The sequence below is a fragment of the Leucoraja erinacea genome, chromosome 9, assembly GCF_028641065.1.
Source record: "Leucoraja erinacea ecotype New England chromosome 9, Leri_hhj_1, whole genome shotgun sequence".
NCBI classification, from domain to species: domain Eukaryota; kingdom Metazoa; phylum Chordata; class Chondrichthyes; order Rajiformes; family Rajidae; genus Leucoraja; species Leucoraja erinaceus.
This window is the reverse complement of record NC_073385.1, coordinates 70,061,898-70,085,771: the sequence shown is the minus strand read 5'-3', so window position 1 is coordinate 70,085,771 and position 23,874 is coordinate 70,061,898. Positions and strand designations below refer to the sequence as shown.

The window sequence follows — 23,874 nt, the reverse complement described above, 5'->3', positions numbered from 1 at the left end:
GATACAAGGATAAATATCATCATCTACACAACACGCACCTTTGAGACACCACTGTTGATTCATTGCTAAACATGTTTTTAATTCAGGCTGTCCCTTTGTTAAGCCAACTTACACAAACACTGGCCTTTTCTTACCATTTCCTTCACATCAATAGGTGTTTGCACAAACACTGCCAACTCCTGCAAAGAAAATGTTACGTGTAAGTTTGTATGATGGTGTCTGAATATAAAATAAAAAGATAAACAAGATGATTATATTCTCACGTACCTGATCTTTAGAAAACAAGATTCGATTATTTTTACAAGGCAATTTCCCTTTGTCCCAGTTTGAGGCGTTGTTGAAATTGGTGTCAGGAAGCCACTCCCTGTGTAAGCCGCCTGCAACATCTTTGACAGGAATGTTAGCAGCAAGTTGTAAACAGCCACAGAAACTAAGATTCACTTACCCATCTATATGTTATATATTACAACTGTGTGGCTGCCGCCTGCCGTCCGGCGCCCGGCGTCCGGCTGCCTTTCTGCCTTTTGATTCGTTGCCGGCTGCTCCTTCCTATCAGCTTCCAACACACTTCAAAACAAAGTTGCAAGACAGGAACACTCTGAACTTTTCACCTCAATGGGATATCACAGCAAGTGCTTCAACAGGAGGGGGAGGGCCAATTGGTATTGCAATTGGAACTGCTGCAGCAGGCAGGGTGGGTGCAATTGGAATTTTTTTTTAATCCACTGCTGAGGGAGGCAGGGAAGTGCTGGAATCTTACATTTGGGGACGGGCTCAGTTCCGTTGGAGGAGACGGGTGCATGGTGGAATATTGGGTTGGGGGATCACACCATTGGGGGAGCAGACCCAACGGGTCTGCACTTGGTCTAGTTAACCAATAAAAGGTCGCACAGTGCTGGAGCAATGCAGAGGGACAGGCAGCATCTCTGGAGAACATGGATAGGTGATGTTACGGGTCGGACACCTTCTTCAGACTGATTGTAGTGGGGGGGGCACAGAGTAAAGCATGGCAAGTTAAAGGTGGATAGACGTAAAATGCTGGAGTAACTCAGCGGGACAGGCAGCACCTCGGGAGAGAAGGAATGGGTGACATTTCGGCAGGGCCGGCCTGAGGAGGTGCGGGGCCCAATTGGGCACTATTTTGGTGAGCCCCAGGTTCCCAGCCAAGGTCTGTAGATTCATAGAAATACAAATAAAGTCTATTATAGACGTTATATCTCTATGGTAGAATGGAAAGTCATCAAAATGTGCGTTTAAAAAGTGCCTGCGATTTAATGGACCAAACAGATCTAAGCTACATTTCTTAATATCAAATTGCATACATGTAAGCCTACAAGTAACAAACAAAATGTGTAGATCACCTCTGAAAAGTAGATAGTTACAATATCACTTGTTTTAGTGATTGTGAAATGAAAAATTAACTAGATACTGGAAAACCAATAACTATTGGCGAAAAACCATTCATAGAAACATAGAAACATAGAAAATAGGAGCAGGAGGAGGCCATTCGGCCCTTCGAGCCTGCACCGCCATTCATTGTGATCATGGCTGATCGTCCCCAATCAATAACCCGTGCCTGCCTTCTCCCCATATCCCTTGACTCCACTAGCCCCTAGAGCTCTATCTAACTCTCTCTTAAATCCATCCAGTGACTTGGCCTCCACTGCCCTCTGTGGCAGGGAATTCCACAAATTCACAACTCTCTGGGTGAAAAAGTTTTTTCTCACTTCAGTCTGAAATGACCTCCTCTTTATTCTTAGACTGAGGCCCCTGGTTCTGGACTCGCCCAACATTGGGAACATTTTTCCTGCATCTAGCTTGTCCAGTCCTTTTATAATTTTATATGTTTCTATAAGATTTCCCCTCATCCTTCTAAACTCCAGTTAGTCTAGTCTTTTCAATCTTTCCTCATATGACAGTCCCGCCATCCCAGGGATCAATCTTGTGAACCTACGCTGCACTGCCTCAATCACAAGGATGTCCTTCCTCAAATTAGGAGACCAAAACTGTACACATTACTCCAGATGTGGTCTCACCAGAGCCCTATACACCTGCAGAAGAACCTCTTTACTCCTACACTGAAATCCTCTTGTTATGAAGGCCAACATTCCATTAGCTTTCTTCACTGCCTGCTGTACCTGCACGCCAACTTTCAGTGACCGGTGTACAAGGACACCCAGGTCTCGCTGTACCTCCCCCTTACCTAACCTAACCCCATTGAGATAATAATCTGCCCCCTTGTTTTTGCCGCCAAAGTGGATAACCTCACATTTATCTATATTATACTGCATCTGCCACGCATCTGCCCACTCACTCAACCTGTCCAGGTCACCCTGCAACCTCCTAACATCCTCTTCACAGTTCACACTGCCACCCAGCTTTGTGTCATCCGCAAACTTGCTAGTGTTGCTCCTAATTCCCTCCTCAAAATCATTAATATATATGGTAAACAGTTACGGCCCCAACACCGAGCCTTGCGGCACTCCACTCGCCACTGCCTGCCATTCTGAAAAGGACCCGTTCACTCCTACTCTTTGCTTCTGGTCTGCCAACCAATTCGCTATCCATGACAACACCCTACCCCCAATACCATGTGCTCTTATTTTAGTCACCAGTCTCCCGTGTGGAACCTGATCAAAGTCTTTCTGAAAGTCTAGATACACTACATCCACTGGCACCCCTTCATCTATTTTACTTGTCACATCCTCAATAAATTCCAGAAGATTAGTCAAGCATGATTTTCCTTTCATAAATCCATGTTGACTTGGACTAATCCTTTTATTGCTATCCAAATGCCCCATTATTACCTCTTTAATAATTGACTCCAGCATCTTTCCCACCACCGAAGTCAGGCTAACTGGTCTGTAATTCCCCGTTTTCTCTCTCGCTCCTTTCTTGAAAAGTGGGATAACATTAGCTATCCTCCAATCCACAGGAACTGATCCTGAATCTATTGAACATTGGAAAATGATCACCAATGCGTCCACTATTTCTAGAGCCACCTCCCTGAGGACCCTGGGATGCAGACTATCAGGCCCAGGGGATTTATCATCCTTCAGTCCCATCACTCTACCCAATGCTATTTCCCGCCTAATGAAAATTTATTTCAGTTCCTCCACCCCCTTAGATCCTCTGTCCTCCAGTACATCTGGGAGATTGTTTGTGCCTTCCTGAGTGAAGACAGATCCAAAGTACCTATTCAACTCCTCTGCCATTTCCTTGTTGCCCATAATAATTTCACCCATGTCTGCCTTCAAGGGACCCACATTTGACTTTGCTATTCTTTTTCCCTTAACATATCTAAAGAAGCTTTTACTGCCCTCTTTATATTCCTGGCCAGCTTCCCTTCGTACTTCATCTTTTCAGCCCGTATTGCCCGTTTTGTTTCCTTCTGTTGTCCTATGAAAGTTTCCCAATCCTCTGGCTTCCGGCTACTCTTTGCTGTGTTATGCATCTTTTCTTTGAGTTTTATTCTATCCCTAACTTCTCTTGTCAGCCACGGTTGCCTCCTACTCCCCTTAGAATCTTTCTTCCCTTTTGGAATGAATGATCCTGCGTCTTCCGGATTATGCCCAGAAATTCCTGCCATTGCTGTTCCACCGTCATTCCTGCTAGGATCCCTTTCCAGTCAACCTTGGCCAGCTCCCCTCTCATGCCTTCATAGTCCCCTTTGTTCAACTGCATCACTCTAAACCTGTCCTATCCATGTGCCTGTCCAACTGTTTCTTAAACGATGGGATAGTCCCAGCCTCAACTACCTCCTCTGGCAGCTTGTTCCATACACGCACCACACACTGTGTGAAAAAGTTACCCCTCGGATTCCTATGAAATCTTTTCCCATTCACCTTGAACCTATGTCCTCTGGTCCTCAATTCTCCCATTCTGGGCAAGAGAATTTGTGCATCTACCCGATCTATTCCTCTCATGATTTTGTGCACCTCTATAAGATCTCCCCTCATCCTCCTACGCTCCATGGAGTAGAGACCCAGCCTACTCAACCTCTCCCTATAGCTCACACCCTCTAGTCCTGGTAACATCTTTGTAAATCTTTTCTGAACCCTTTCAAGCTTGACAATATCTTTCCTATAACATGGTGCCCAGAACTGAACACAATATTCTAGACACGGTCTCACCAACGTCTTATACAACTGCAACATGACCTCCCAACTTCTACACTCAATACTCTGACTGATGAAGGCCAAAGTTCCAAAAGCCTTTTTGACCACCTTATCTACCTGCGCTTTGACCTTCAAGGAACCATGCACCTGTACTCCTAGATCCCTCTGCTCTACAACACTACCCAGAGGCCTACCATTTACTGTGTAGGTCCTGCCCTTGTTCGACGTCCCAAAATGCAACACCTCACATTTCTCTGTATTAAATTCCATCAACCATTCCTCCGCCCACCTGGCCAATCGATCCAGATCCTGCTGCAATCTTTCACAACCATCTTCACTATCTGCAAAATCACTAACTTTTGTATCATCAGCAAACTTGCTAATCTTGCCCTGACTGTTCTCATCCAAATCATTAATGTAGATGACTAACAGTAACGGGCCCACACCGAACCCTGAAGCACACCACCAGTCACAGGCCTCCAGTCCGAGAAGCAACCTTCCACCATCACCCTCTGCTTCCTTCCATGGAGCCAATTTACTATCCATTCAGCTATCTCTCCTTGGATCCCATGTGATCTAACCTTCCAGAGCAGCCTACCATGTGGAACCTTGTTGAATGCCTTTACAAAAACTCCATGTACACAACATCTACAGCTCTGCCCTCATCGATCTTTTTGGTCACGTCTTCAAAACGATTTGTGAGACACGACCTCCCACGTACAAAACCATGCTGACTATCCCTAATCAGCCCTTGCCCATACAAGTGCCTGCATCTCTTGTAACGTTCCAACTACAGATGTTAAGCTCACCGGCCTATAGTTCCCAGCATTATCCCAGCAGCTCTTCTTGAAAAGAGGCACAACATTTGCCAACCTCGAATCTTCCGGCACCTCTCCTGTATTTAAGGACGACTCGTAAATTTCGTCCAGGGCTCCCGCAATTTCCTCTCTAGTTTCCCGCAATATCCTCGGATATATCTGATCCAAATATACAGGAGTCCATATCTGGAACAGCGGATGCAGTAGATGAGGTTGGAGGAGGTGCAAGTGAACCTCTGCCTCACCTGGAAAGACTGTCGGGGTCCTTGGTGGAGTCGAGGGAGGAGGTATACGTGACAGGTGTTGCATCTCCTGCAGTTGCTGGGGAAGGGGTGGTTAGGGTGAGAAGGGACGAGTTAACCAGGGAGTTGCGGAGGGAACAGTGTCCGCAGAAAGCGGAAAGGGGTGGGGATGGCAAGATGTGGCTAGCGGTGGTGGGATCCCGTTGGAGGATGTGCTGTGTGTGACGGCTGATGAGGTGAAAGGTGAGGACTAGGGGGACTCTGTCCCTGCTATGTCTGGGGGGGAGGGGGAGCAAGAGCAGAGCTGCGGGGTATCGAAGAGGGGTACCCCTGTTCCCTAAAGAATGAGGACATCTCTGGTGTCCTGGTATGGAACACCTCATATGGGCACATCTATGCAGCATAGATGGAGGAATTAGGAGTAGGGGATAGACTTTGCAGGAGGCAGGGTGGGAAGAACTATGGTCTAGGTAGCTGTGGGAGGCAGTGGGTTTATAGAAACATAGAAACATAGAAATTAGGTGCAGGAGTAGGTCATTCGGCCCTTCGAGCCTGCACCGCCATTCAATATGATCATGGCTTATAATACATGTCAGTTGATAGTCTATCTACTGTGGTGTGGATGGTGAGACCAAGAAACAGTAGGGAAATGTGAATTTGTGTGCAGAATAGAAATTAGTAGTGAAGCTAATGAAGTCAATGGACAATAGGTGCAGGAGTAGGCCATTCAGCCCTTCGTGCCTGCATCACCATTCACTGTGATCATGGCTGATCATCCACAATCAGTACCCCGTTCCTGCCTTCCACCATATCTTTAAGAGCTCCATCTAACTCTTTCTTGAAAGCATCCAGGGAATTGGTCTCCATTGCCATCTAAGGCAGAGAATTCCACAGATTCACAACTCTCAGGGTGAAAAAGGTTTTCCTCATCTCCGTTCTAAATGGCCTCCCCCTTATTCTTAAACTGTGGCTCCTGGTTCGGGACTCTCCCAACATTGGGAACATATTTCCGACCTCTAGCGTGTCCAATCCCTTAATAATCTTATATGCGGCAATAAGATCCCTTCTCATCCTTCTAAATTCCAGAGTATACAAGCCCAGCTGCTCCATTCTATCAAAATATGACAGTCCTGTAATCCCGGGAATTAACCTTGTGAACCTACCCTGCACTCCCTCAATAGCAAGATTGTCCTTCCTCAAATTTGGAGACCAAAACTGCACACAGTACCCCAGGTGTGGTCTCACTAGGGCCCTGCACAACTGCAGAAGGACCTCTTTGCTCCTATACTCAACTCCTCTTGTTATAAAGGCCAACATGCCATTTGCTTTCTTCACTGCCTGCTGTACCTGCATGCTTGCTTTCATTGACTGATGAACAAGGACCCCCAGATCCCATTGAACTTCCCCCTTTCCAAACTTGACACCATTTTGATAATAATCTGCCTCCCTGTTTTTGCCACCAAAGTGGATAACCTCACATTTATCCGCATTAAACGTCATCTGCCATGCATCTGCCCACTCCCCCAACCTGTCCAAGTCACCCTGCATCCTCATAGCATCCTCCTCACAGTTCACACCGCCACCCAGCTTTGTGTCATCTGCAAATTTGCTAATGTTACTTTGAATCCCCTCATCCAAATAATTGATGTATATTGTAAATAGCTGCGGTCCCAGCATCGAGCCTTGCGGTACCTCACTAGTCACTGCATGTCTGCGAGTTCTGCATGGATGCAGGAGGTAGCACCGATGCAATCTCCACTCATTTCCACTTTCTACAGAGACTGTTCCCTCCGCAACTCAATGGTCAACTCGTCCCTTCCCATCCAAACCACCCAGGTACTTTCCCCTCTCAGGTGAGGCAGAGGTTCACTTGCACCTCCTCCAACCACATCTACTGTATCCGCTGTTCCAGATGTGGACTCCTGTACATCGGCGAGACCAAGCGCAGCCTCGGCGATCGTTTCTCTGAACACCTCCGCTCAGTCCGCTGATCTCCCAGTGGCTCAGAACTTCAACTCCCCTTCCCATTCCCAATCTGACCTTTCTGTCCTGGGCCTGTTCCGTTGTCAGAGTTTGACCCAGCACAAATTGCAGGAACGGCACCTCATATTTTGCTTGGTCAGCTTACATGGGTAGCAAAACTGAGAGAATTCAACGTTCATGCCATCCGGACGCTAACAACCCAGGCGGAATATGAGGTGCAGTTCCTCCAATTTCCGGTGTTGCTCACTCTGGCAATGGAGGAGACCCAGGACAGAGAGTTTTGCTAGCCCTTGCTGTCTCCTCCCCTTCCTTAACCCTCGAGCTGTCTCCTCCCATCCCCCCGCCCTCGGGCTCCTCCTCCTCCCTTTTTCCTTCCTTCTCCCCCCCTGCCACCCCCCATCAGTCTGAAGAAGGGTTTCGGCCCGAAACGTCGCCTATTTCCTTCGCTCCATAGATACTGCTGCACCCGCTGAGTTTCTCCAGCATTTTTGTGTACCTTCGATCTTCCAGCATCTGCAGTTCCTTCTTGAATCCATTTTATCTTTGTTTGCTTTGTTGTTAACTTCTCCCAGCTAACAGTGATCTATTCTACATTTGTCTTGATTTGCATCACTCTTGATCTCTTACAAATCCTCATCTCTGTATCTCCCTCTCCACTGGTTCAATCTGAAGAAGGGTCTCGACTCGAAACATCACCCATTCCTTCTCTCCAGAGATGCTGCCTGTCCCGCTGAGTTACTCCAGCATTTTGTATCTATCTTCGACGTAAACCAGCATCTGCAGTTCCTTCGTACACACACATAGAACGGTGCTTATAATATTGGCAAGGGCTTTTTCATGCCTATAATGTCAGGCACGAAATAACATTAAAGTCCCATTGCTGAAATTTCAAAAGAACTTTAAAGAGAATCCTATATTGCCAGGTTCCTACAATCAGCCCTCACATGCGAAGATGGACACAAAATACTGGAGTAACTCAGCGGGACAAGCAGGCAGCATCTCTGGAGAGAAGGAACGGGTGACGTTTTGGGGCGAGACTCTTGTTCACATATGATGTGGGGATTGTGTACAAGGCACATAGAGAACACAGAGCAGCCGTCCGCTATATGCCTGTGCAGTGGCACACCCACGTTTACTAATCAAAGGTGTAATTATTCCCCCCCCCCTCCCCAATCCCTCTCATTTTCACACAATTCACACCCCCCTGCCCTACCCTAATGCCACAACTTACGGCAGTACAGACTGAGGATGAACGCTGCTGTCAACATGTTGTTTGCTTCCAGCTCTCGTCTGCAGCTTACAGTAAACTTTGAACCGTCTGGGACTGGCAAAGTCACGTGAAGTTCTTCCCCAGCAATGAAGCAGAGTGCTGAGCAAGGTGTTACACCATCTCCCTTTGTTTCCCCTCTCTTCCCTCTGCCTCTCATGAGCTCGCAGTTCAAGCAGAGTCCCCGGCCTGTGTCGGTGGAATATCATTGCTGAGGTGACCCGTTGTCTTGTCAAACACATTTCATTGTACGTACACACAAATGCTGGAGAAACTCAGCGGGCGCAGCAGCATCTATGAAGCGAAGGAAATAGGCGGGGGTTTCAGCCCGAATCATTGCCTATTTCCTTTGCTCCATAGATGCTGCTGCACCCGCTGAGTTTCTCCAGCATTTGTGTGTACCTTCGATTTATCAGCATCTGCAGTTCCTTCTTAAACACATTTCATTGTACCATTGACCCAGTGTTATCCCACAAATGACAAATAAAACGCAACTGCTGACCGCAGCCAGCACTGGACAAGGGTCCCGACCCCCCCCACTTCACCTATCCATGTTCTCCACAGATGCTGCCTGACCCGCTGTTACTCCAGCACTGTGTGGCCATTCCTGTTGGCTCAGTCTTCCTGCCAGTCTGTGAACTGGCACAGTTAGTCGGGACCCCTTCACTTTCTTCCCCCATACTTCATCTCTCTCCTCCTCCTCCTCCTCCCACCCCACACCGCTGACCCCCCCCCCCCCCCTCCTCTCTCTCTCTCTCCCTGTGCTGCCTCTCTCCCCAGCAGGCCCTGCCTGGGTAAATCAGAGTGGGGTTGATGAGCAGGTGAGCTGATCCAATAACCAGACACTGCTGTGGCCCGCCTCCGTCCACAACTCCCTCCACGGTGCCGGCTCTGTCCAGAGTGATCCACAGGGACAATGCGTCTCCACCCTGTCCCCCCTCCTCCCCCCCCCCCCCCCCCCCCCCCCCCCCCTCACCTTCCCATCTATTTTGTGATCACCAAAAATGTTTTACAATGATGTTGGCCAGCCTCGAGCTGGAGGGCCTGAGCTACAGGGAGAGGTTGGGCAGGCTGGGACTCTACACCTTGGAGCACAGGAGGATGAGGGGTAGTCTCCTTTAGGGTAGATGGGAGGTCAGGGCCACTCTTTAGTTGGTGATAGGATGGTTCAGTTGCACTCCACACCTCCCATCTACCTCGTTGGAGATCCTCAGACTAACTTCCATCGTGTATCTGTACACTGTGGACGGCTCGATTGTAATCATGTATTGTCTCTCCGCTGGATAGCACGCAGCAAAAGGCTTGCCCATCTACCTCGATACACGTGACAATAAACTAAACTAACAAGGTTGCAGGGTGACCTGGACAGGTTGAGTGAGTGGGCAGATGCGTGGCAGATGCAGTATAATATAGATAAATGTAAGGTATTAGGCGGCAAAACAAGGGGGCAGATTATTACCTCAATGGGGTTAGGTTAGGTAAGGGGGAGGTACAGCGAGACCTGGGTGTCCTTGTACACCGGTCACTGAAAGTTGGCGTGCAGGTACAGCAGGCAGTGAAGAAAGCTAATGGAATGTTGGCCTTCATAACAAGAGGATTTCAGTATAGGAGTAAAGAGGTTCTTCTGCAGTTGTATAGGGCTCTGGTGAGACCACATCTGGAGTATTGTGTACAGTTTCGGTCTCCTAATTTGAGGAAGGACATCCTTGTGATTGAGGCAGTGCAGCGTAGGTTCATCAGATTGATCCCTGGTATGGCGGGACTGTCATATGAGGAAAGATTGAAAAGACTAGGCTTGTATTCACTGGAGTTTAGAAGGATGAGGGGGTATCTTATAGAAACATATATAATTATAAAAGGACTGGACAAGCTAGATGCAGGAAAAATGTTCCCAATGTTGGGCGAGTCCAGAACCAGGGGCCACAGTCTTAGAATAAAGGGAAGGTCATTTAAGACTGAGGTGAGAAAAAACTTTTTCACCCAGAGAGTTGTGAATTTATGGAATTCCCTGCCACAGAGGGCAGTGGAGGCCAAATCACTGGATGGATTTAAGAGAGAGTTAGATAGAGCTCTAGGGGCTAGTGGAGTCAAGGGATAGGAGGAGAAGGCAGGCACGGGTTATTGATAGGGGACGATCAGCCATGATCACAATGAATGGCGGTGCTGGCTCAAAGTGCCGAATGGCCTCCTCCTGCACCTATTTTTTATGTTTCTATGTAACACAGGGGTGCATAAGATAATAAGGGGAATAGATCGGGTAGATGCACAGAGTCTTTTACCCCGAGTAGGGGAATGGAGAACCAGAGGATAAAGGTTTAAGGTGATGGGGGAAAGATTTAATGGGTACCTGAGGGGCAGGTTTTTCCACACAGAGGGTGGTGGGTGTATGGAACAAGAGTGTATGGAGGTAGTCAAGTTGGGGACTATAACAATATTTTAAAGGCTCTTGGACGGGTAAATGAGTAGGAAACGTCCATAGAAACATAGAAAATAGGTGCAGGAGTAGGCCATTCGGCCCTTCGAGCCTGCACTGCCATTCAATATGATCATGGCTGATCATCCAACTCAGTATCCTGTACCTGCCTTCTCTCCATAGCCCCTGATCCCTTTAGCCACAAAGGCCACATCTAACTCCCTCTTAAATATAGCCAATGAACTGTGGCCTCAACTATCTTCTGTGGCAGAGAATTCCACAGTTTCACCACTCTCTGTGTGAAAAATGTTTTTTTCTCATCTCAGTCCTAAAAGATTTCCCCTTTATCCTTACACTGTGACCCCTTGTTCTGGAGGGATGTGGGCCAAACGCAGGCAGGTGGGGCATAGATGGGGCATCTTAGTCAGCATGGGCAAGTTAGGCTGAAGGGCCTGTATCCATGCTGTCTGATGTTATGACTGTCCTTCCATCTACAATTCACAAACACCCCATCCTTCATTCCTGAACCTGATGGAACTCCACATCAAACATCCTGACGAACTGAAAACCACTCATCGTCCCTTCAACAGCCTGAAGAAGAGTTCCGACCAGAAATGTCACCTATCCATGTTCTCCACAGATGCTGCCTGACCCACTGAGTTACTCCAGCACTCTGTGAAACATCACCTATCCATGTTCTCCACAGATGCTGCCTGACCCACTGAGTTACTCCAACACTCTGTGAAACGTCACTTATCCATGTTCTCCACAGATGCTGCCTGACCCGCTGAATTACTCCAGCACTCTGTGAAACGTCACCTATCCATGTTCTCCACAGATGCTGCCTGACCCACTGAGTTACTCCAACACTCTGTGAAACGTCACCTATCCATGTTCTCCACAGATGCTGCCTGACCCGCTGAATTACTCCAGCACTCTGTTACTCCAGCACTCTGTGAAACGTCACCTATCCATGTTCTCCACAGATGCTGCCTGACCCGCTGAGTTACTCCAGCACTCTGTGAAACGTCACCTATCCATGTTCTCCACAGATGCTGCCTGACCCGCTGAGTTACTCCAGCACTCTGTGTCCTTTTGTGTCATCCTGAACTCAATTTCTTGACTTTTGACATACAGTGCATTCAGAAAGTATTCACACCCCTTCACTTATTCCACATTTTGTTACGTTACAGCCTTATTCTAAAATGGGTTAAATTATTATTTTTAATCATCAATCTACACACAATACCCCACAATAAAAAAGTGTAAACAGGTGTTTAGAAATGTTTGCAAAGTAATTAAAAATAAATAACTGAAATATCACATTGACATAAGTATTCAGACCCTTTATTCAGTACTTTGTTGAGGCACCTTTGGCAGCGATTACAGCCTCAAGTCTTCTTGGGTATGACACTACAAGCTTGGCACACCTGTATTTGGGTAATTTCTCCCATTCTTCTCTGCTGATCCTCTCAAGCTCTGTCAGGTTGGATGGGGAGTGTTGATACACAGCTATTTTCAGGTCCCTCCAGAGATATTCGATCAGGTTCAAGTCTGTGCTCTGGCTGGGCCACTCAAGGACATTCACAGACTTGTCACAAAGCCACTCCTGCGTTGTCTTGGCTGTGTGCTTAGGGTCGTTGTCCTGTTGGAAGGTGAACCTCTGCCCCAGTCTGAGGTCCAGAACGCTCTGGAGCAGGTTTTCATCAAGGATCTCTCTGTAACTTTGCTCCGTTCATCTTTCCCTCGATCCTGACTAGTCTCCCAGTTCCTGCCGCTGAAAAACATCCCCACAGCATGATGCTGCCACCACCATGCTTCACCGTAGGTATGGTATTGGCCAGGTGATGAGCGGTGCCTGGTTTCCTCCAGACGTGACACTTGGCATTCAGGCCAAAGAGTTCAATCTTGGTTTCATCAGACCAGGGAATCTTGTTTCTCATGCCTTTTGGCAAACTCCATGTGGGCGTTTTACTGAGGAGTGGCTTCCGTCTGGCCACTCTACCATAAAGGCCTGATTGGTGGAGTGCTGCAGTTGTCCTTTTGGAAGGTTCTCCCATCTCCACAGAAGAACTCTGTCAAAGTGACCATCACACCTCCCTAACCAAGGCCCTTCTCCCCCAAGGCTTTACTCCCCCGTCTCGAAGGTCTACAGACAATTCCTTCATCTTCATGGCTTGGCTTTTGCTCTGAACTGTGGGACCTTATATAGATAGGTGTATGCCTTTCCAAATCATGTCCAATCAATTTAATTTACCATTTGAACTCCAATTGTAGAAGCATCTCAAGCATAATCAATGGAACTGATGAACCTAAGCTCAATTTTGAGTGTCATAGCAAAGGCTCTGAATATTTATGTAAATATGATATTTCAGTTATTTCTTTTTAAAATAAGGCTGTAACGTAATGAAATGTGGTAAAAGTGAAAGGGGGTGAATACTTTCTGAATGCACTGTATCCCTACCCAAAGCAATGTGTTGCACCTTATCCAGCTGGCTTTACCTTGCACTAAACAATATTGCTTTATCCTGTAGTTACACACTGTATTGTCTTTCCACTACCTGGTTAGCAAACAACAAAGCTTTTCCCTGTACCTCGGTACACGTGACAATAAACTAAACTAAACCTCATGGTCCGTTATTTTGCGTAACATACCTAACCCTACATTTTCCTTCAAGATGTTTCTTTACATCCCAACGCTTCTGACCATTTTGGTCATTTGCCCAAACGCATGGCTGAGATGTGGCAGGCCGCTAATTTTGTTTGCCAAAACATCCGTGAAACACCAAGATATTTCACTATGTTAAAAGATGCCATAAGTTAAGGATCTTAAGTAACAGGAGCAGAATTAGTCCATCCGGCCCATCAAGTCTACTGTGCCATTCAATCATGACCTTCTCCCCATCAGCTTTGCAACATTACAAAGTCTATACATTGCAAAGCCTCGCGGGTCGACCCGCGGTCGGCAGTGCGACGAGCGTTGAGGGCACCGGCGGTCAAGAACGGGACACGTGATAGTCGGAAGATGCACCATCGGGAACATAGGAAGACCTGTCGTGCGAATACCTTGTAACTGGGTATACCTTATAACGTGGGACGACAGATGGCACAATGGGCTAAGTGTTCGGCTGGCGACCGGAAGGTAGCCGGTTCGAATCCCGCTTGGAGTGCATACTGTCGTTGTGTCCTTGGGGCAAGACACTTCACCCACCTTTGCCTGTGTGTAAATGTAATGTAATTATGTGAAGCACTTTGGGGTCAATGCAAGTTGACTAAAAACGTGCTATATAAATAAGATTATTATTATTATTATTATTATTAAGTCAATGCCCTTTATGTGGCAACTATTTGCATACCTGGGTATGCAAGGAAAGAATTACACTGTGACTTGTCACATGTATCCATTCATTCACGTTGTATTATTACCACGGAACGTTACCACATGGAGTGAAGAAGTATTTCTGAGGTATGACTGTATTTATTGAAATGGGATTAGTCCAGAATGCAACAGAAATCTCGTGGCTTCTCAAACACATCACTTCATCGATGAACCGGTGACAAAACAAAGTTTCAACAAACAGACACTGAAAGAAGCTCTTACAAAAGAACGTCACTCCACTGGTGTCTTTCCAGCGAGAAGTATTAAAGAGAATCCACACAAACACAATGTCATCCACACACGTATGCACTCGAGCACAGTCAACCAAACACACGTGCCAGCAATTAAATAATATAATTTTCACAAAATTAAAAACACAAACTGAGGTTACATTAGTCATAAGGTAAACATTTGCAATAACAATTTCTAATAATTTAAATGTACTATCGAAGAGGATGAGTGGGCTTGAAATGACGACTGTGGCATGTGGGGATGTTTGATATGAACCTCTGGGAGATTGGTGCATCTGACAGCCACTTCATTGCCACACATTCACCACCTCACCATTACACTGGTCCACCTGGCTATACATTCCACGCCAGCATTCATCCCGAGTTTCTCTACCACTCAACAAATCTACTCCCCCGGCTAAATCCAGCCTTCCTTTTAGCAGCAGATTCCTGGTCTCAGTATTTAAACGAGTCTAACATGTAGCCACTGGGATAAGAGAAGCAGCATTTAGGTGGAAAATTAGTCTGCAGTCTGTTGAAGTGCCCTGACCCGAAACGTCACCCATTTCTTTTCTCCAGAGATGCTGCCTGATTAGCTGAGTTTTTTGTGACCATCTATAGTTACTAAACTTCTGGAGATAGAAGTGAACCGGCATCAGCGGTAACACTTGTGATAACAACCTTCCCACTGAACAAAATTAAAATTCTATTAGAGAGCTACAAAAAAATCTACAAATCCATTCCTTTAATCGGGATTGGAGCATCAGTATGTAATCAAATGTTTAGTTGGAAACCAGAGATAACGTCAAAGATCAGTTGTAAGTTAGCATTGGCAAATGGAGAAGATCAGCACAAAATGCTGGAGTAACTCAACGGGACAGGCAGCATCTCTGGAGAGAAGGAATGGGTGACGTTAAGGGTCTCGACCTGAGTTTTGTGTCCATTGAGGGATTAACAATCCCAGACGAGAGCACAGCATTCTTTGACCCTCAATCAACCACTAAACACCAATGAGTTATCTGATCATCGTCACACAATGGTTACAGCCGTTGCAAGCTGTTGCGTGTGGTTGAACTTCCTACATTGCAACATTGACTTCAGGTCAAAAGTACTCTAACGAACACTAAAATCTTTAGATTGTGAAACCTTGCTATAAAAGTACAGATCTATCTCCTTGTCTAAACTTCTAGAAACTTTAAGCCAAGATTAAACACAGTCAATAGGGCAGGTTATTTTCCATTCTTAATCACTGCACTAAATAACCATTTTATCGCAGTAGGGACAAAATACTTTCAATTTAGGTTTTATTGTTCTGACATGTACCAAGGTGCGGTGAGCATTTTCCACTCGACAGACAAATCTTGTGGGATTGGGTTGAGGAGACAGGAGGAACCTGTTTGACAGTGACTCTGTGCATCTTTCCACCCTCATTGCCCCACCTTCCGAAGCCGGGGATTTTACTGACAATGACCCGAGGTCATGGTGTGGCAAGTTTGGAGATTCCCTTTTGTGCAACTCGTGTGAACTCTCGCGAGGGAAGAACCAAGAATGCACAGCCCATTGTGGCCTCGCCGGTGAAGCTGTGGAAGGCTGCAGAGGCCAGGTCAATGCGTATTTCCAACGCAGATATTGATCGATTCTTGATTAGTATGGGGGAGAAGTCAGGAGAATGGGGTTGAGAGGGAGAGATAGATCAGCCGTGATTGAATGGTGGAGTAGACTTGATGGGCCGAATGGCCTACTTCTGCTCCTATCACTAATGAACTCATCAGCCCAGACTGTAATGCTAACACACAATGATTTTGCCCCAGTTTTTGGTCGTGTCCCCTGACGAGTGGCTCAGTGTGAAATGCTGCTTGAGAAACATTCCCGGGAGACATGGTGCTAATCCGTGGAAGGTGCTGATATAAATACAGGTGGTGAGTACAAACAAAAGCTGGCGTATTCCAGCGGACTTTCCCCACGTGGATCGGGTGGTCCACACTGCCCGCCAACACACTTCAGCACAATCATAGACTCTACGACACTCTTGGAGTTCCCCGCAGTATGACCAGTGGCCCCAATGACGGGAGGGTGGTCGGTGTAGTCCCAGTGCACGCCCCTTCCATCGGGACACACAAGGCCCTTTGCATCCAGGCCGAGCGGTGAAGCAGCCCAGTCCTCGGCTGCCGTCGGTGGGTGTCGGGGTCAACAGCCCCCCCCAGCTCGGCACTCCACCGCCGATTCTGCTCGGCGCTCGCTCGCTCTTCGCCCTTGCAGTCGCTGCGTTATCCAGTCACGGGTCAGGCATGTCCGAAGTATCCACGACGACTTTAATGAAGATAGTGTCATCCTTAATGTACGTTCCACTTTCCAAAACCGTCTGTGCAACAAAGAGTGGGCAGCCCGAGGCGATGTTCATCTCTCCCACCGGCTGCTTGAAGCTGCTGCTGTTGGGGTCGGGTTTAAAGGCATCACCCAGGTGCCGACTGGCCTGGCCTTGGTCCAGCAACATCAAGGTCACCTTCTGCTTGAAGGGCCAGGGTAAGAGTGCATCGTATTCCCCTCGCATGACAACAAAGAACAGGGACAAGTGGGTTCCTTTACCCATGCCGTCTCCGTTGAGATACACGCGGGCACACATCTTGTAGCCAAAATAGCCGGTGTAGAAGGGCTGGCTGTACAGGGACAAGGTCTTGCCATTCACCGCCTCCTGTTTCCGCCGCTTGTAGTCACGGATCTTCCAAATCAGTTTGCCGTTGTAGCTGACCGTCTCCAAGAGTTGGAAGCGCAGGTCCATGTCGGCCAACCTTACGTCATGCACGCTCAGCAAACTGTCAAACCTCTTCAGCTGGTTACTTAACTCCGCTGCAAGGCAAAAGCATTCAGTATTTCATTACAGCCACGCCATCATTGCAACGGAACTCATTATTTACTTCACGCTGCTTGTAAACAGCGTCACCGAGTGTAGGGCAGCACGGTGGAGCAGCGGTAGAATTGCTGCCTAATCCCCCCTGTCCCACTTAGGAAACCTGAACGGAAACCTCTGGAGACTTTGCGCCCCACCCAAGGTTTCCGTGCGGTTCCCGGAGGTTGCAGGTGGTTGCCGGAAGTTGCAGGTAGTGGAAGCAGGTAGGGAGACTGACCAAAACCTCCGGGAACCGCACGGAAACCTTGGGTGGGGCGCAAAGTCTCCAGAGGTTTGCGTTCAGGTTTTCTAAGTGGGACAGGGGCATTACACCGCCATTGACCCGGTTTCCATCCTGACTATGGGTGCTGTCTGCGCGGAGTTTGCACGTTCTCCCCGTGACCTGCGTGGATTTTTTCCAAGATCTTCGGTTTCCTCCCACACTCCACAGACGTACAGGTTTGTAGGTTAATTGGGTTGGTATAACTGCAAATTGTCCTTAGTTTGTGTACGATAGTGTTAGTGTCCGGGGATGTCTGGTCGGTGTGGACTCGGTGGGCTGAAGGGTCTGTTTCCATGTTGTATCGCTAAACTAAACTAGTGATTAGCAAAATGCCCAACTGCTTCAGAGCAAAACAGGGCAGGACAGTTTGTACAGGCCAGCACTTTATCCCAGGAGCGCAAGTGGATGTAGTGTACCTGGACTTTCAGAAAACCTTTGATAAGGTCCCACATAGGAGATTAGTAGGCAAAATTAGAGCACATGGTATTGGGGGTAGAGTGCTGACATGGATAGAGAATTGGTTGGCAGACAGGAAACAAAAATTAACGGGTTCCTTTCACAATGGCAGGCAGTGACTAGTGGGGTACCGCAAGGCTCGGTGCTGGGACCCCAGCTATTTACAATATATATTAATGATTTAGATGATGGAATGAAAAGTAACATTAGCAAATTTGTAGATGACACAAAGCTAGGTGGCAGTGTGAACTGTGAGGAGGATGCTAGGAGGTTGCAGGGTGACTTGGACAGGTTGAGTGAGTGGGCAGATGCATGGCAGATGCAGTTTAATGTAGATAAATGTGAGGTTATCCACTTTGGCGGCAAGAACAAGGAGGCAGATTATTGTCTCAATGGTGTTAGACTCGGAAAAAGGGAAGTGCAACGAGACCTGGGTGTCCTTGTACACCCCTTGAGCTCTAGGGGCTAGTGGAATCAAGGGGTGTGGGGAGGAGGCAGGAACGGTGTACTGATTGTGGATGATCAGCCATGATCACAATGAATGGCGGTGCTGGCTCGAAGGGCCGAATGACCTTCACCTGCACCTATTGTCTGTTTCTGTTTCTATGAGGGGAATATATAGGGTGAATGGACCTTTCAGCCATTGAGCTATTGATGATGTTGGGACAAGTTGCAGCACTCCATGCTTGGACCCCCATTGTAATCATGGAGTGATAGTAACACAGTGTAGATACAGGCCCTTCGGCCCAACTTGCCCACACTGGCCAACAATGTTCCAGCTACACTAGTCCCACTTGCCTGCGCTTGGTCCAGATCCCTCCAAACCAGTCCTATCCATGTACCTGTCTAACTGTTTCTTAAACGATGAGATAGTCCCTGCCTCAACTACCTCCTCTGGCAGCTCGTTCCATACACCCACCACCCTCTGTGTGAAAATGTTACCCCTCAGATTCCTATCTTTCCCCCTTCACCTTAAACCTATGTCCTCTGATCCTCGATCTGCCTACTCTGGGCAAGAGACTCAGTGCATCTACCGAATCTATTCCTCTCATGATATTATACACCTCAATAAGATCACCCCTCATCCTCCATGGAATAGAGACCCAGCCTACTCAACCTCTCCCTATAGCTCACACCCTCTAGCCCTGGCAACATCCTCGTAAATCTTCTCTGTACCCTTTCCAGCTTGACAAGATATTTCCTATAACATGGTGCCCAGAACGGAACACAATATTCTAAATGCGGTGTAGATGGGACATGATGTGTGGTGACTGGGAGAAGCATTGGCTTTGAACTTACTGAAGCTGGTGGCCCCAGAGCCCGAACCAGCAGCTCTGCCGGGCAGTTCCAGTTGTCTAACCCGCGTCTGTAGGTGGTCTACAGACTCGCGCAGAGTTTTGGCATCTCGAGCCGTCTCCTCCTGCCTCTGGTAAGCCTGCTGCGAGGTTTGATCAATGGTCATCAACTTATCCGTCTGACTCGCTAACATTTTCTACCGGGAAAAAAAAAAAAACAAAACAAAATGTAGAAATGATAAAAGTTCATAGGTTTATCGGTGCAGAAATAGGCCATTCAGCCCGTCAAGTCTACTCCACCATTCGATCATGGCTGATCTATCTCTCCCTCTCAACCCATCGGATCGAGTGGATGAGGAGAGGATGTTTCTCTAATCAGAGGGTGGTGAATCTGTGGAATTCATTGCCACAGAAGGCTGTGGAGGCCAAGTCAGTGGATATTTTCAAGGCAGAGATAGACAGATTCTTGATTACATAGAAACATAGAAAATAGCTGCAGGAGGAGGCCATTCGGCACTTCGAGCCAGCACCAGCACCGCCATTCATTGTGATCATGGCTGATCGTCCCCTATCAATAACCCGTGCCTGCCTTCTCCCCATATCCCGTGATTCCACTAGCCCCTCAAGCTCTATCTAACTCTCTCTTAAATCCATCCAGTGATTTGGCCTCCACTGCCCTCTGTGGCAGGGAATTCCATACATTCACAACTCTCTGGGTGAAAAAGCTTTTTCTCACCTCAGTCTTAAATGACCTCCCCTTTATTCTAAGAATTAGTATGTGTGTCAGGGGTTGTGGGGAGAAGGCAGGTAGATCAGCCGTGATTGAATGGCAGAGTAGACTTAATGGACCAAATGGCCTTTGACCATGCCTTCTCCCCATAACCTCTGACACCTGTACTAATCAAGAATCTGCCAATCTCCAACGTACAAATTGGTGTTCAATTGGCCTTCACCACTCTCTGACCGAAGAAATTCCTTCCCTTTGTCCATTCGTCCTTTTATTCTGAGAGTACATTCAATACAAGTCAATACTGAATGTAAAGTTTCAGCATCAAATGTACAAGACGTTGGCGAGGCCACATTTAGAGTATTTTGTTCACTTTTGGTCACTCTGCTATAGGAAAGATGTAGTCAAGCTGGAAAGGGGGCAGAGCAGATTCACAAGGATGTTGCCAGGACTCAGGAGGAGTTGAAGGGGTGATAGAGAGGGGTTGGGCAGGCTAGGACTTTATTCCTTGGAGCGCAGGTGGCTGAGGGGGGGCCCGTATAGAAGTGTACAAGATCAAGAGAGGAATCGATAGGGTGAATGCATAGAGTCTTTTACCCAGAGCAGAGGAATCAAGAACCAGCAAACCTAGGCGTAAAGTGAGAGGCAAACCATTTAATAGCAAACTAAGGGCAAATTAATTTTTACACAAAGGGTGGTGGGTACGTGGAACTGTTGGAGGAGGAAGTTGAGGCAGGTACTGTCACAACGTTAAAAATTCCTTTGGGATAACGGCGGTCCCATATGGGCCAATCCAATATACGGGATGTCCCAGCTAATGCGGGACAGTTGCCAATTCTAGTCCTTTCCCCGTCCACCGTTCAAGTTAGTGTGGAGCTCTTTGATATATATATATAATAGCACTGTCTATTTCCGACCTGTCTAAATATTTTTGGGCAGCTTACAACCCTATGGTGTGAATGTTGATTTCTCTAACTCCAAGTAACCCTGGCATCCCCTCTCTCTCTGTCCCACCCCCACCTTAGTCATTATTTCACTGCCACCCTGGTGAGTCTCGTCGTCTGTATAACCCGTTAATACCCAGCCCACAGCCACCAATGGCCCGTTTCCACGATAGCTTTTACATTTTTGCATATCTTTCATTCATTTGTTTTTTTCATTCATTCATCTCTCTACATCACTGTAGTTTCCCTTTCCCCTGACTCTCAGTCTGAGGAAGGGTCTCGACCCGAAACGTCGCCCATTCCTTCTCTCCAGAGATGCTGCCTGTCCCGCTGAGTTACTCCAGCATCTTGTGTGTATCTTTGGTTCAAACCAGCATCTGCAGTTCCTTCTTATACATTTTGTCTACCACATACCATACAGTATGGTATGGCAACTGCTCTGTCTCCGACCGGAAGGCATTGCAGAGGGTGGTGAAAATTGCCCAACGCATCACCGGTTCCTCGCTCCCCTCCATTGAGTCTGTCCAAAGCAAGCGCTGTCTGCGGAGCGCGCTCAGCATCGCCAAGGGCTGCTCTCACCCCAACCATGGACTGTTTACCATCCTACCATCCGGGAGGCGCTACAGGTCTCTCCGTTGCCGAACCAGCAGGTCGAGGAACAGCTTCTTCCCGGCGGCTGTCACTCTACTCAACAACGTACCTCGGTGACTGCCAATCACCACCCCCCCCGGACACTTATTATTATTTATTCAAATCATTTGCTATGTCGCTCTTCCAGGGAGATGCTAAATGCATTTCGTTGTCTCTGTACTGTACACTGACAATGACAATTAAAATTGAATCTGAATCTGAATCTGACTTTCCCCATTCTCATTCATGATTTTGTTACATCTAAATTTGACACATCTGAATGGGTATCCTCGTCCGAACCTATGTCCATTGGAAATTAATCAAAGGTTCGTTTTTAGTTTAGTTTAGAGCTACCACATGGAAACCGGCCCACCAAATCCACGCCGACCTTTCATCACCCTATACAATAGTTCTTTTCCACATTATCGAATCCTACACACTTGGGATAATGTACAGAAGCCAATTCACCTACAAACCCGCACATCTTTGGAGAGTGGAAGGAAACCGGAGCACCTGGAGAAAACCCACCTGGTCACAGGGAGAACGTACCAATATTAGAAACATAGAAAATAGGTGCAAGAGGAGGCCATTCGGCCCTTCGAGCCAGCACCACCATTCATTGTGATCATGGCTGATCGTCCCCTATCAATAACCCGTGCCTGCCTTCTCCCCATATCCCTTTAGGATAGAATCATACCTGGAATAACAGTTTAATTTTCACATTCTCAAATCTTTTCCAACCTTAATGACATTACATGTGTAAGCAAGGAACTGCAGATGCTGGTTTAAACGGAAGACGTTACATTTCTCGAAGATTATCCCTCAGCTACATCATTGCTGGATTAAGCCATTATTCTTCCCTCAAAGTTCACCCTTGTAGTTCCTCTCTTCATTGCTTTTACTAACTGGCCATTATAGTTTAGTTTGTTTATTGTCACGTGTACCGAGGTACAGTGAAAAGCTTTTGTTGCGTGCTAACCAGTCAGCGGAAAGACAATACCCGATTACAATCGAGCCATTCACAGTGTACAGATACATGATAAAGGGAATTTTACATGTACATGTACATTTACATGAATTTTATTCCCCAGGTTAGTCAAAATTCCCATTAATGTTCTAATGTAATAACTGGGAACTGCTGATGCTGGTTTATAACAAAGATAGATACAGAGTGCTGGAGTAACTCAGTGGGTCAGGCAGCACCTCTGGAGAACGGCTTTGGATCAGGACCCTTCTTCAGTCTGCAGAAAGGTCCCGATACGAAATGTTACCTATCCATATTCTCCAGAGATACTCCTGCATTTTGTGTCCATCCCATTTCTGTTCCACTGCCACTTTAGTTTAGCTTCTCAACATTTATAAACCAAGATCCTTCTCCGCACAAGGATCAGCAAGTACGACAGGATTGCTGTATTTGTGCCGATGGCTCTTACCTGCATGTGGCCAAGGCGACTTTCGTTCTTGTTGGCAAGCTGTGCAGATTTACTTTGTTCCTTCTCCAGATGGCTTAGCTGAGCAGCCATCAAATCCACCGTGTTACACTTTTCTTGCAGCTTGTTCTGCAGCTCGAAAACCTGCAGCAAGACAGAAGGACTGTTACTACAGAGTCGCTCATAAAATCAACCATGAATAGTTCTCTCTCAGAGTCAGAGATTGTGGAAACAGGCCCGAATGCAGACACAAAATGCAGGAGTAACTCAGCGGGACAGGCAGCATCTCTGGTGTGAAGGAATGGGTGACGTTTCGGTGGAGACCATTCTTCATAATGAGAGTTAGGGAACGGGGAGATACAGAGATAAGGAAGTGTAAGGTGTGAAAACAAGACATCAAAGGGTACGAGGATCAAGGAAAATGTAGAATAGGCCATTGCTAGCTAGGAGAAGTTGACAATGAAGCAAACAGAGATAAAATTTAATCAGGAGGACAGTCAGACTGGTCGGGGAACCAGGATGGGGGAGGGGTGGAGAGAGAGGGGAAGCAAGGGTTACTTGAAGTTAGAGAAATCAATATTTATACCACTGGGATGTAAGTTTTCCAAGCGAAATATGAGGTGCTGTTCCCCCACTTTGCACTGGGCCTCACTCTGACAGTGGAGGAGGCCCAGGACAGAAAGGTAGACAAAAATGCTGGAGAAACTCAGACAGCGTCTATGGAGGCAGCATCTATGGAAACTGAGGCAGCATCTATGGAGCGAAGGAAATA

At 47.2% G+C, this 23,874-nt stretch overlaps 2 protein-coding genes across 4 annotated transcripts in view; both read right to left on the bottom strand.

Annotated features, from left to right (window-relative positions):
* The window catches only part of amn (amnion associated transmembrane protein), a 54,905-nt gene extending 46,442 nt beyond the window's left edge, over positions 1-8,463 (bottom strand). The window contains exons 1-3 of the mRNA XM_055641185.1: positions 8,393-8,463; positions 268-386; positions 135-179 (exon numbers count right to left, since the gene is read on the bottom strand). Of these exons, the coding sequence (XP_055497160.1) occupies positions 135-179; positions 268-386; positions 8,393-8,429 (201 nt within the window). The 5' untranslated portion in view covers positions 8,430-8,463. The remainder of the gene's footprint in view (positions 1-134; positions 180-267; positions 387-8,392) is intronic.
* A 5,836-nt stretch (positions 8,464-14,299) lies between these two features.
* traf3 (TNF receptor-associated factor 3) overlaps positions 14,300-23,874 on the bottom strand; it is an 84,799-nt gene continuing 75,224 nt past the window's right edge. For all 3 annotated transcript variants that reach the window (XM_055641184.1, XM_055641183.1, XM_055641182.1), the window contains 3 exons: positions 23,106-23,246; positions 19,376-19,568; positions 14,300-17,297 (listed from right to left, as the gene is read on the bottom strand). In XM_055641184.1, the coding sequence (XP_055497159.1) occupies positions 16,726-17,297; positions 19,376-19,568; positions 23,106-23,246 (906 nt within the window). In that variant the 3' untranslated portion in view covers positions 14,300-16,725. The remainder of the gene's footprint in view (positions 17,298-19,375; positions 19,569-23,105; positions 23,247-23,874) is intronic.